The sequence below is a fragment of the Cinclus cinclus genome, chromosome 5 (assembly GCF_963662255.1).
Source record: "Cinclus cinclus chromosome 5, bCinCin1.1, whole genome shotgun sequence".
NCBI classification, from domain to species: domain Eukaryota; kingdom Metazoa; phylum Chordata; class Aves; order Passeriformes; family Cinclidae; genus Cinclus; species Cinclus cinclus.
The window spans coordinates 61,747,807-61,762,390 of NC_085050.1; the positions used below are offsets into that span (position 1 = coordinate 61,747,807).

Here is a 14,584-nt window from a genome sequence, read left to right on the forward strand (position 1 = left end):
TGAAAGCCACATGTCCCAGTATCCCTTCTCTTAGCTCAGTTAAAAGGTATTTATGTGCAATATATGCAGTTTAGGTTTAAATAGGCTAAGATGCAGTTTGCAGACTGATGGCAAGCCATATAATGACAACACTGAGCCATCACTTTGGTATTAAGCCAGTCCCTGTGTCTCCTCTAAATAAAAGAGTTGGTAAGATTCACATTATTTGGTTTTCATGGACTCAGAATATTTTATAACAAGGTACTCCTTACATTTATTCTGTAATTAATATACTTGCAGCTGTACTTGGTACCAGTACAGCACCTGAACAGAGGACATAAAATAAATCAAAAATCTGTTTTAATCACCCCACCCTGCCCACTTTTAAAGAGTTGTTTAGGTGAAGGACAAGGAATTTTTAAACCCACAGTATTCTGTAAGATACTTCGGCAAATAGATTTTCTGAATTATGCTGAGTCTGAGTACAGCTTATGATCTTTGCAATGCTGAAATATTTTCCTCTGCATCTGAAAAATAGGGGCCAAATTATTTTAATTTGATAGCAAACCAAATTTAAGTATCAGAGGGTACAAAACTCTGATGTTTGATGTTTGATACATATGCAAGACTGCACTTAAAGAGAAATGATAAAAAGTGCAGAAGTAAATTCAGAAGCACAAGCCAAATCAAGGCTGCTCACTGCCACTATGATCCACTATCAAGGAACTAAATGACTGAACTCAGCAACTGAAGCAATCCTTGAACTTTTATTTTTATATTGGCATCCAGCTTGGGCTGAAATCCAGGTGCACAAAGTTTAAGAACAACTTGCATCCTTGTTCTATTAATTCTGCACCTTGTGACAACTGGTTCAGGCACCTTGCATTTGACTGGCCTGTGGACAAACCACAAAAAAACACAAAGAAATGGAACATTCACCAGAAGCCTTGAACAATATGGAGTCTTTACAGTTTCAACACTGCAGTGGTTAACAAAGATTTTTCTGTATTTATAAATTACTAACTTACCTCTCTCAGTACAGAATCCGTTATTGAACTTAAATTGACAGCTCCTTCATAAGTCAAATAGTAGAATACATTCAGGGCCCTAACAGCCTCTGGCCCTTGTTGTTTGTAGCCAAAAATCAGATCAATCCACTGGTGAAGCTGGCAGGAAACAAACTCACTTTCTAATGCCTGTGAAAAAAAACACACACAAAACACAAACTTGAGTTTGCCAGATAGTCAGCATTTGGTAGTAGCAGGAGCATTTTTATTTTATAGCATGCAAAATTATGTTAACAAATCTAATTACAGAATTGGTAAGAGTATTTTAGATATTCTATTAAAAAAAAAAAGGTGGGCTTTGTGATAGACGCCAGAGTCTCATGCCCTACTTCCCACTGATTGGGAGATCTCGTTTTTTTAAACTTTTTAAACTATAACACTAGAAAAAAAGAAAAGCAAAACAAAAAACAAACAATAAGTGGAAAATATTTGTGCTTTAAATACAGACAGGCTATGTTCTTATGAACTCCCAAGATGGAATTGTGCTTTCCTGTGTGATCTGCATGCTGAATAACAACAACAGGATTATCTGATTCTGAAAGCCAGAGAGAAGATTGACAGAATTTGGGGAGCAGGACTAAATAACCAGGGACACTAGAGAAATTTTTTTTAATAGGCTGGAAATATCCAACTGCCACCACTTTCATGCGTTTCTTGTGTACAAACCTCTACAGAAACCTACACAGGAGTGCTGTGCTGAATGATTAATATGCTTTTCTGAAGATGTTACCCAGTTACAATCCAATCCCCAAGACAAGAGCAACCAAACATCACTATATTAAAAGGCAACCTAAAAATCATTGTCATCTAAAGAGTTAATTCATGTAGATTAAATCACTATCAGGATTTGTTTTTTCTATTTTATACAGAGGATTCAATGTATTTCTGATTTGAATTACCAAATGAAAAAGCATAACAAACAGATATTCTCTTCATCTAGCAAAATGAATGGCATTTTCCTTGCAAAGGAAATTCCTAATTTTGAGCAGAGGAAGTTGAAATTAATCTGAAAACCAAGGAAATCACTCTGCAATTTGCACACAAAAATGATGGGTTTGTTTCATTAACCGATGCCTGAAAACAACATTTAAATTGACACATAAAACCAGCAATTGTCTTAATTTGTGTGGTTCACTCCACACAAAAGCCCTAAATATGTTCAAATTAGAGCAAGCTGCTTGATTGTCATTGCAGTCTCATGTCATATTAATGCATGACAAACATTAAACCATACACTTAAATGGCAATTTATATCATTTAAATGTTTACTGCCACACCAGATCATCACTCATTTAAATGTGACTTTCTGACAGCTAATTTCAGTTAATTTTCCTCGATTCACTTAATTAGAACTTTCAATCAAGAAAAGACCTGTACATATCTTAGACATCATATCATTCTTTTTTTATTATTACTTTTATTAGGAAGCTGAATTGCTGAAAGCATTCTTTAAAATGAATCACCACAAAGTATAGTATCTGTTTGGATGATCACATAGCAATACCTTACAACATATATGCTTAGACAGGACTTTTTTTTCCTTTTTAATTTAAAAAACACCCAATATTTAGACACAGACATACAATTAAAACTATAAAAAACCACAAGCAGGCCAATTAAAAATTAATGATTTCAAAATTGTTTAATAAGATAAAACCAGTCAGGAGTCTCATGAGTGTCCATAATACTGCAATGTGCAGCCATAAAATTCTACAGGGCTCAGCAAATGACAATTATAAGAATTAATTTTCATTCTATCCCTCTTAAAAAAAAAAATAACCCTGGAACATACTTACTGTTGTCATTATAACTACTCAGAGGCAAGACAACAAGAATGTTAGGAACTTGAGATTTTTTTATAGATACAAATGTAAATATTCAGCATGTGTTGAAGTTGTTCATATTCTCCTTTTCTACAAAATCTAGATTTTCACTGAGTCATATTACTCTCACAAAGCATTTGGACCTGAATAATTGAAGGAATACCACTGCAAGCTGCTTGGATTAACGTCTGTATAAATGTGATTTTTTTTTTCCTTTAAAAAGTAAAACTAAACCACTTTGCCTTCTCAGGGAATGGGTGGGAGCCACCCTGATCTTACTTCTCTTTTTCAAATTTGAAGTTATTTTACATTTGAAATTTGTAGAGATTCAAAAGCAGATTTTTATTTTTTTTCCCCTATTTAAGCCATTTAAAAATCTTCTTAAGTTGCCAAATCCCAGGTAAAAGGGATAACTGAAAACAGCTACAGTCAGCATCAGGACCTCAGAGGACAAACCAAACAGTACACAAATTCAAAGGCCAAATAAGCTTGCCTGGTATTTCAGGTTCACAGTTAAGCTCTTGGTTAGAGGGAAGTGCTTATGCTATGACATAATCAATGGGGGAACAATAATTAACAGCCTGTATAATGACTAAAGAACAGACTTCCAAGGAAAACAGCACCACGTGCTGATCAGTGTGATGAACTTTGCAGCCACACTGGCGTATTTAAATATGGGTCCTCCTTAACAAAGCATCTGAGAAATAAATTTGAAATCTGCAAAACTATTTGGTTATTAAAAAAAAAGGGGGGGATGGTGTTGGCTTGTTTGTTGTTTTTAAACATTGCTGTTAGCATTTACCTCTTGCAAACCTAAGCCAAGACTATTGATGGTTCAGCATTTAGAACTACTTCAACCTCAACTTCATTTAGGACAGGCAGTGCTCCTTAAGGCTCGAGTTAAAGCCAGCACACAGCCACGGGATATGAACATCCTTCCACGCTGCTCCTGCAGCAAACCAAGGAATTGCCAAGTTGGAAAAACCAAGGAAAAACCAAGGAATTGCCAGTGCCCCCAGGGCAGAGCGAACACATTGCTCACCCTGTGCTGTGAGGGAAATGTGCACAACAAGGAAACCCCCAAAAACGTCCAGCATACACAGCAATAGCCAATCCCACTGAGTTATTGTGAAACAAATCAGGGCCTAATGTCCAATTGTTAATGGATCAAACAAGCTCATGGAAAGGCAATCACGTGAAGCCACACACAGATTGTCAATTCTGTCCACAGGGGACTCACATTAACTTTGACAAACTGTCTTGGGGCTGATATCTGTTTCTTTAATGAGATCTATTAGGCAGAGACTAAAACACTTGAGATATGCTAAAAAATACAGTATACAGATGTCAAACACAAACACCTATTAGTAACTTTCATATCTCTATTCCCAAGGTAGAAACACTTCAGACACATCAACAAATAGAAGCTTTGATCTAACTAGGAATTTTTAGTTTATTCATAAATATTTTTTGAATGCACAATCTGATGTCACTAATAATGTGCAATCAAAACTATCTCGTTGTGAACAACTCTGAAATTCACTATTTTATGAGCATCTTTTTCTGTCTTATCCTCTGAAAGGACTGAACAGAGAATAATTTACTGCTGGCAACCAAAGACTAACATCAGTGTAATACTAGTACAAATTATTTGGTAGAACAAGGATGGAAGGACAAAAAACATAAAACTAGCAGGCTGGGAATGATTTTTCCTTTTTCCAGTATAGATTCTCTAAAGATTTATCATTATATATTTTCCCAAACAATATTATGCACTTAGAATCAAGATTTGTATCTCTGAAGCGACTCCTATGGCTTCTGTCCTCTCGTTTTATTTCTGCTTTAGATTTTATGCAGTGACATACAGCATATGAAGTGATGTCTATTAAAAATGAATACATATACTGTGCTTGAGTTTGGGATGTTCCAATGCTGAAATTAGATGAAAGGTTTAACTGCATTTTTTTTTCATCAGCACAGATATATATTCATAGTCAAGCTATTCAGAAATAAATGACAGACTTACTTGCCTTATTCCTATGCTGATTAAAGCAAAATAATTTTGAAGTACACCATAAAGCATACACACAACTCTTATTTGAATGACAGAAAAACAGAGTCCAACCCATACAAAATGTGGTTTAGGAAATGTTAAAATGAAAGGAGAAACTTTGATGAGAAAACAAAACTGCTTGTACATGAATAACCTTTCCTATTTATTCAATTAAAAGAAACAAACAAACAGAAAAAAACACCACCAACAAAAAAATACCAAACAACCAAACCAACAAGCTCAGGCTACGTACTTCACCAGCATGTATGAAATAAATTTCAAGTAAAAATAATTGCGTGTTACCTTTAATGGACTAAACATTTTAATTCCCCTCTGGAAGAATTTCTTCTGAAACTCTTAAAATGGAGTCTATTTTACGTTCCACTTGAAAAATATTTATGCATTAACAGAAAAGCATAAATTAGGATTTCACACATTTTTTAGCACAACCACAACTTTCAGGTGAAAAATACTCTTTTTGAACATGACAAAACACCCTCATAACTGCAGCAGCAGGTAAGTATTTTAAAAGAAATACGTGTTCTGGCTTGGAAATACGTGTGCACAGGCATTCAAAACAAAACCCCAAACCCACCAAAACTAAACAACTGCAACGATGTTTGTACGTTCAGGCTTTCAGACACAAGCTGGCAATGCTGCCTGAACATTGATATATGACCTTTGTAAGTTACAATGAAGAAGGCTGGTTTTTTCAGCCTAATTAGAACTGTTTCAAATTTTCCTGCTAAATATATGATAGAAAGTCCTTTCAACTTTTTTTTTTATTATTATTCTAGAGTTTCTTTTCACGTCAACCTTGTTCCAATCAAAATATGTTTTGAATTAAATTATTTTGATTCAATATGGGGATCACATTTCACTTCTAAGATTTAAAGTTCGAAAAGGAAAAGTTTAGGCTGTTCAAACAAAGCAAACGCAGCCACTTTGCGGAAAGCTATTCACATTTACCAAGACTGACAAATTGTTTGTGTGCACCATTAGGTCTAGTTTCTGCAATAGTTGCCAGATTTCCTGTCCTCCTAATAACATTAACTCTTCAAGTGCTGGCTTTATCTTTAGAGGTTTCTCAGTAGCCCCCAGGATTTAAAAAGTAAATTACCAAACACGCTTTCACCAGCGACACTGTTTGATCACAGGGGTAGACATCTGAGAATAAAGATGTATATAAAGTTATTAGAAAGATACAGAATTCAGGCTTGCCTTGAGGATATCAGAAGGAAGAGGACAGCAAACATACTAAGTAGAAAACTCCCTGTTCTGCATGAGGTAACAAAACTTTCAAATGGATGGAAAGGACATCAAAACCATTTATATGACTGGTGGCTTTTTTACTTGGTAAGTAACTACTTTAAGCAAATGCATTTAGTTTTACTTACTGCTTTTAAGCATGAAATACTTAAGAAAATGAGCATTACATACAGAAAAAAAAATATTTAATTTCTTTCTTTGGTTGTGTGTGTTCCAGAAACGCACTGCCAATTCTCCATTACTGTTGTAACAAAAGCAGACATTTATTTCTCTACTTGGTTAGTAATGCCTACTACTCTAGAAAATACAGTCCAAATACAACATTTAACTCAGATGCTTTACTGAAGACAACTTATCTCATAGAATGAAGAATATCAGGATATGAGCAATTTGAGAATCTCAGACACAGGAGACCTCAGGAAGATTAACAGCTCCTCCTCCATTCTTTCTTATCTGCATTTAACATTAAGCTAGTAAGTACTGACAAAAAAATAAAATTTACATAATAGTGTAACTTACTGAAATTTTGTGGCAAGGTATATTCTGCATGAACCGCATGCAAACAAAGAAAAATATTTTGCAATGCAATGATTCAAACTCCTATCTGAATTAATGTCATTATCACCAAAACAAGAGCAGCACGTCTAGCAAAAAGACTTTAACACTTTTTTATCTTTTGGTCATTTCTATATTGAGTCTACAACAGTAATTGTGTAGTTTAAATGGAGAAGTCAGACAGCTGCTATACATTTTATAAAATGAAAACTGCATCTCTTTTGAAATTCAGCTTTATTCTCAAGTGAAATGTCTATTATTAGGTGCCAGAAATAAAAGATTTCAGTGAGTATGAACACTTCCGTTGGAGCATTTGTAGCTACTTGTTCCATCAAGGGCAGTGATCACCTTTAAAATATTTCTCAGTATATCATTGGTAACCTGCAAATTTGAGAGAAATATTTTAAGGCAGAACTGCTACAATCGTCCATAAACAGTATGAACAGAACAAATGATGCATTTTTATTCTTAAGTTTCAAAGTTTAGACATCTGCCTTAGGTGTTGCCTTACCTCAGTTGTTCATAAATTCAAGATTGTTAGAATGCTAACTTCCCTACTGAAACACAAGAGTGGGCAAAACCTATCCCAGCCAACTGGCTCTATCAATAAATAGATGCTTTCCAAAAGGTGTCCCAAGAATAGGCCTGTCTGGTTTCTTCACACCAAGAGGTAGAAAAGGTACAGAATTGGTAGGAACAAAAAATGATCAGGAGTTCTTTATTACATTCCCCTACATGAAAAGTAATTTACAAAAGCTATAATTAAATGCCGTTGTGAAATCACACAAATGGCCATCATTATTCATAACTCTGATAATACTGCTGTATGTGGCATCTGTCCTTCCCCAGAGACACACAGGACATCTAACTGTGACTGGTTAGTCCATAACCATTTTTTAATACAAAGTTGGCTAAAAGCAAGTATTGATAACACTAGGAGGTTCTGCTGAGTTATTGACCATTTCCACTTTCTCCCATCACATCCCCGAATTTATTGTCCACATTTAAAATGTCTGCTATGCTGTTAAGAGGATTCTCTCCCACAGAAGCCATCAACATCCTACAGCCAAGATAGGGAATGAAAACTCTTTCTGAAAAATCTTCACACATGGCACCAAAAGGAGGCAGGAAGTTCCCTCCTCCCTGAAATTCAGCAATTCCTCTCTCAGTTCTTCCAGCACTTGTTTGCATGAAGACTGACAGCCTGGATCTGGAATCTATTACCCATGGAAGCACAGGCTGCTAACCACACAGCTGACAGTTGGCTCAGTCAAATTAGTTCAAATGAAGTTTTATTTAAAAAAAAAAAAAAACAAAAAAAACCCAAAAACAAAAAAACCAGCCCAAACCCCAACCACCAAAATCCCACCAGACAGGACTGCATTTCACAGTTCAGTGCTGTGCACTGGTTGTCTCAGCATCCCACTCTGCCAAGATAATCTACTTTTTCCCTCAGAAGTCTAATGCAGGGATACTGCTTCCCATGCTTCAGCTCACTTGTATTACTTCTAGCCAAGGGACTTGTGTGTGGCACCTCCTTCAGCCTTGTGATCATGGTCTGAATGTCAAGTGTTAGCAAACACAAACTGAAAGGTCCGAGGACTCCACACCTCCGTGAAAGGATGGTAAACAGTCATTCAGCTTTTTTATGTTACAGATTCTTTCCCTTTAAGAGAGAGGTACAAAACACCCAACACAAAACATGCAACATTTGCTTATCTTTGAGGCTGTACAAGCTTTTTAAACATTGAAGATTGAAACACACCAAATTCTGAAATTCAGGGAAGTACTAGAGTACTCTTAGTGGGATTTTCAGCTTGCTTACATTTACTGAACATTCAGGTAGTGTAATCCTAATGCAATATACAAACTCAGTGACTGCAGTGAAGGTCATGAGGTTTGAGAAAGCATCAAAAACATGAACTGAGCTTGCATTACTAAAACGAAGAAAAAAAATATTTATGTGAACACAGATGAAGCCACACTTGAAATGGCTTTCAATTAAGTATTCAGGCTGCCACCTCATTGAATTCTCAAAGTTTAAGCCTAAGCATATTGTTTAGTTGATGGCAGCACAAGACACTTCAAATTTTGAGAAACTAATGATTTTTTTAGTGTATTTTATATTTAAACTGCTTTTATATTTCTTCCTTCCCTAAGACTTACTCTGTAAGCCCTAAAAATGAACAGTTACTTTACTTTTGCCCTGTTTCAACAGCTTGCAGCATTTATGCTGTGCTTTGATGTGTCAGTTGTATACCCAATTCACAAGAGCTGTAATGATCAACAAGTATTAATATGCATGTAAGAGGAGACAGAAATGGTTGCAAACACATGGTCTTCAAATCACTGCAAACAGCACAAGCAAACAGAGGAGTTGCAGAGACTAATCTAATTTGTCTTTGAAGCCAGTGGTGGGGGGCAAAAAAATGCTCCAGAGAAAGTTAAGATTAGGAAATGGTATGACAAAAGGTCAAGGAACTTAAAATTTAAAACACAGTTTAGACGTAAGTAAAGCAGAAAAGTAATTTCAATCTTGTCATTAGACTTGTCTGCTCATTCACAGAATGGAACTATTCTAAAGCTTTTGGGGAGCAGAACACAAGATTTACAAAGGCCATTAGGGTACAACATCTCAATAAATCAGCTACAAAATTAGGAAACAGTACTAAATTATCACGTGAGACAAATGTAACTTTTGGGTCTGAGGTGCCCAGCTCAGGACAGGATTTGCTTGCTTGAGATGACTATGAACAGTGAAACTCTGATCTCTAATAAAGCCACTTTGAGGGGTTGCTTAGGATGACACTACAAGGTGTGTTTGGAAGTGCATCAGACTCCCTGAAGCTGGCATTTAATTGGAACAACAAAGGAGAATCATCATTTAACTTAGAGAATGACAGAGAAAGGAAGAATTTGCACAGCAAGGACATTCAGCATTTAAGAAAAAATAATCAGATTTGTGGAATACAGTATTTGGAAAATAAAATGCCCATTGCAAATTTGCTCAAACACAGCAGGTTCCCATTTAACATCTTGTTCTGGCACATTTGCATAACAAGCTATCCAACCTATTGGGAAGTCTGGATCTAGACAAACTGGTGCTCAGGGTGGCTCACCTATCAAATACCCTAGGGCAAGAGCTCCTAGTTTCCTGATTAATGAGGACACTGCCCCAATCCTGACTCTGTCATTCCCTCTCCCTGTGGATCCACTGGGTTGTCTCACGGTCCCTGGAAGGAGGTTGGCTAGCACTGGAATTCATAACAGAGTACAGAGCTCTTAGGAGTAAAGTTCAATGCTTGAAAGAAATCAAACTGACAATGAATTGTATTTATAAATTACTTCTTAAAACATCTATCCTTAGAAAACACAACATTTCTGATTTTTTATTCGCATTTTGTGATGTATTGCGTGTTAACTTTCAAACAGCTTTATTCATAATGCTTTCTTGTAAATAGAGTATTTTTTTCTAGATTTTATTCTGTTTTTTCACCTAACCAGCCTCAAATTTCCACTGACACCTGTACACAAAAAGACAAGTGATATATTGAGTATATTGAGCATGCTCAGGAAACCAAGGCATAAACACCTCCAAGTGCAAGAGACAGTCTGCAGCCAGTTGAGAGCAAACTTTTCATAACCTTTATATTACTCTGCCATGAACCATGATAGTGGGAAGGGCACAAGAGATGAATACTATGAACATTCAAAAGTTGAATGCTGAAAAAGCATATGGTCAGTTATTAACATTTTTATTAACTACATAGTCTCCCATTATAAGCTAAATAATGTGCTAGAAAACCCTAGAATTTTCTCCTATATTAACAACATAACTTTTTCTTCATAGATATGTTAAAAAACTCTAACATTAAGAAATAAAGTAAAAATATACTGTAGTAAAATATTTAACTCCCATCTTCCAAATAACCGTTTAATTCAGAACCTGAACTCCCAGGGCCAGCTCTTGCTCTTTAGAGGGAAACCAAGCAACTCTCTATGATGTTACTTCCCAGGATGGAAAAAAAAAGAAAAAAAAAAAAGCACATTATGCCATGTTTTAAAGCAGCAACAATCAAATTACAAGGTTTTAATCAAATAACACTCTAACAGGCCTGTGGAGTGGCATGCAGCTTTCTTACCTAGAGGATGCTAAACACAAGGACACTATCAGGTCTTTGTTTATTTAATCGAGGCTTGGGCTTGGGGATCCTTGCGGGTTCCTTCCAACTCAGAACATTCTGTGAAACTGCAACTTTACCCAGAGAAGTGAAAGGAATCCATAACTAAACAGTAGCACCACCTTCACACCACAGAGAATGTACTGCTGCAGGTACCCCTCTAACCTCTGTCACCTCAGTGCCACCACAGGTACCCCTCTCACCTCTGTCACCTCAGTGCCACCACAGGTACCCCTCTCACCTCTGTCACCTCAGTGCCACCACAGGCACCCCTCTCACCTCTGTCACCTCAGTGCCACCACAGGTACCCCTCTAACCTCTGTCACCTCAGTGCCACCACAGGTACCCCTCTCACCTCTGTCACCTCAGTGCCACCACAGACAACCCTCTCACCTCTGTCACCTCAGTGCCACCACAGGTATCCCCTCTCACCTCTGTCACCTCAGTGCCACCACAGGTACCCCTCTAACCTCTATCACCTCAGTGCCACCACAGGTACCCCTCTAACCTCTGTCACCTCAGTGCCACCACAGGTACCCCTCTAACCTCTGTCACCTCAGTGCCACCACAGGTACCCCTCTCACCCCTATCACCTCAGTGCCACCACAGGTATCCCCTCTAATCTCTGTCACCTCAGTGCCACCACAGGTATCCCCTCTAACCTCTGTCACCTCAGTGCCACCACAGGTACCCCTCTAACCTCTGTCACCTCAGTGCCACCACAGGTACCCCTCTAATCTCTGTCACCTCAGTGCCACAGCCATTCTTCCACCAGAGCGACAGGTACCAGCCTCCATCACCTCAGCTTTGCCCTGCCATGCATATGGGAAACCAGTTGTGCATTTTCAATTCGACCCTTTATTTCCACTTCTCCAGGTATGCGCCAAACAGCAAAAACCCCTTTTTTTGCAGCGTTTGGAATCACCGCGAGCAGGCGGGCGGGACAGCTGGGGCTGCCTCCCTCCAGTGCTCCGCCAGCAAAAACACTGCTGCTGCTGCTGGGTCCGTGCACAAGGCTCCGAGCCCCGCTCCCGGCCGGGAGGGGTTCAGGGATGTGCTGGGCTGGCGGGGATGCACTCCCAGCCCTAATGAGGCGCTCCCGCGGCGGCTTTCAAACCTGGCCCGCTTCAAACAGGCCCACCCCGGTACGGAGCGAGGGCGATTGGAATAAATGACCGCAGTAATTAACTCTGATTGGGAAGCACCTGACTGGAAAGGGAGACGAGGAGCCGTGCGGCAAGGGAAGCTTTGCTTCAGCGCCGTGTTTGTGTGCGCTGGGAGAGCTCTGCCTTTCAAGTCGGTACGCGGGGGCACTAATGAAAAGCAGCTCTCGGCCCAGGGCCTCTCCATTCACTCTCAAAGGGGCAGAGAAGAAAAGCTTCAAAGTAGAACTCATTTACTTCATCCAAACCCCGCTCTGGGCAGCCTGCAGTTTGTACTGACACCGCCACAAAATGCTGGTCGAAAAAGAGAAGGGTAGCCTCTTTTCAGAAGGAGGTTAAACATTTTAAAATCACCTGCAAACTGTTGGTCTGATTTTATTTTTTTTTTTGTCTTTTGTTCTTGTTGTTTTTTATTTAATTTTATTTAAATGCAGTTATTAAGGCCTTCATGAAGAAGAGCAACCTTTCCATTCTCCATGCCCACGTTGCCAAATTTTATAAAGCCTGAGCTCGTTTCCTTCCGTCTAGTGGTGGGAACTTTACTTTTTGCAATGTGAAAAACACCAGTTACACTTTTTTTGTCTTTCCCCCCGCCCTTTTTTTTTTTTTTTTCTTTTTGGGGGGGGGAATACGATTGGCAATCTCCAGCAGCCCTTAGGCAGGAAGCACATTTGCTGTGTGCTGGCTCTCTGTGCCATGCTATCTTGCCACTCGATTTTACAAAGCAGCGCTCCGAGGAGTGAGGGCATTACTGCCCGCTGTTTTACAAGCAACTGGCAATTCATTGTGCCAGTGTTGTCCTGTACCTGCTGAGTAAATGCTTTAAAAAAGTTCCACTTACTGCCCGGTAACAACTACAGTATGGTAGCAAAAGCAATTCACCAAATGTTTATACTGAGCCTGTGATTTATTTGACAGCTTTACACCTTCAAGACATGATATAATTAAATGTTTTGACAATGAAATGAAAATTGTATAAATTAGAAAGCCGTTAAAGCTGTACAGTATCTAAAATGAAAACATAGTGCAGCTGTAAAACATGATTTCTAAAATGCTTCTATAAAATAGACAAAATGTATTTAACTTTTTTATCCTTAGATTTTCTGCTACTGTAATAAATGTTATATGTCTAAAAATTCTTAGTTTAATCCCTCTGTGAATGCCATTCAAGACGATTACAAATGCAATTCTGTGTTATTTTAGAAAGGCATAAAAATCATAGCTTAAAGAGAAATAGTAGACCCAAAATATGACACTTTTTAGAAGTTAAAATAATAAGCATTACCTTAATTTGTGCCAATTGCTGTTATTTTGTTATATTTTTGGTTTTTTTGAAATATAAATCAACAGCTGCCGCACTGTCTTGGGGGACAACTAACAGTGCTGTGATGGTAATCCTGCCCCTCCAAGGCACTCAGTTCAAGCCTCAGACAACTTTTTGTGCCTGTGTAGACCAGCGAGATGCAAGCTGGCACTTCCTATTGCAGAGAAGAGGGCACACAACGCACCAGGAATGCTGAAAATGGGATTCAGAACGTGAAAAACTCCCTGCTGCCCATGCCTGTGTTCAAAGGCCAGCCCAGGAGAATGGCAGGAATGACCAGTCATGTTCCAAATGAAAACAAGCATGTTAAAAAACAAATTTTAAAATCAAAACAAATGTCTGTGAACTACCATTGCTCACTCTAAGGTCAGTTAGTATCTTTTAAATGCAGTTTCATTATAATTTTTTGGTAGTATGTGTATAAAATGTGAGCTTATTGCTAGCTTAAAAGCTAATTGTTTAAACAATGTATAATTATATAACCATTATTTAGACATTAAAGCCTTTAAGCAACTATGCAAAAACATTTAGAATCAACTTTGTAATGCAGCTGAAGAGCACTGTTGTTCTAAAGGAAACTGTAATCCAGCAAAAGGTAACAATGACCAGTTGTTTATAAAAACCACTGAAATGTTTGGGAACTAGTTCACATTCTCATGCTATGTTTATGTTTCCATTCATCATCCTTCTCCTTGAGAAGATATCTCAAAAGGAAGAAAGACTAGAGAACAAAATTTTGTTTAAATTACACATGGAGACGTCAGGTAATTTAACAAATCGAGACAAAAAAGGGATGCCTGTGTATAGCTAAAATCATTATTGCATTAAATCATTTTCTCCTCTCCCTATCCCTCTCTGAGGGACCCATCTTTGCAGTGAGGTTTATATTTATTTTGTATATTCAGCTTTGCCAAGAACTTCTATCTCACAAGTGAAGAAAAGGAACGAGAAATACAATCCAAATGTACAAGCACACGATGTATAAATGTTACTGTAGTCTTGTCAATCAAAGAACAGACACAATCTTTGCTTTAAAAAGGTGTCTTTATGACTTACTCCCACCCTCTTCACACTTCTCTTCCATTGCACTGTTACAAAATACAACACAATATTATAATCTGGTGTCCATAGAAAATAAATTGGTGGTGATGGGACAATTTCAGGACTGGT

General features: G+C 37.9%; 1 protein-coding gene across 1 annotated transcript in view; it reads right to left on the reverse strand.

Moving 5' to 3' along the window:
• Positions 1–14,584, reverse strand: part of LRBA (LPS responsive beige-like anchor protein) — a 364,271-nt gene that overhangs the window by 51,925 nt on the left and 297,762 nt on the right. Inside the window, exon 47 of the mRNA XM_062493665.1 lies at positions 1,008–1,175. Within this exon, the coding sequence (XP_062349649.1) occupies positions 1,008–1,175 (168 nt within the window). The remainder of the gene's footprint in view (positions 1–1,007; positions 1,176–14,584) is intronic.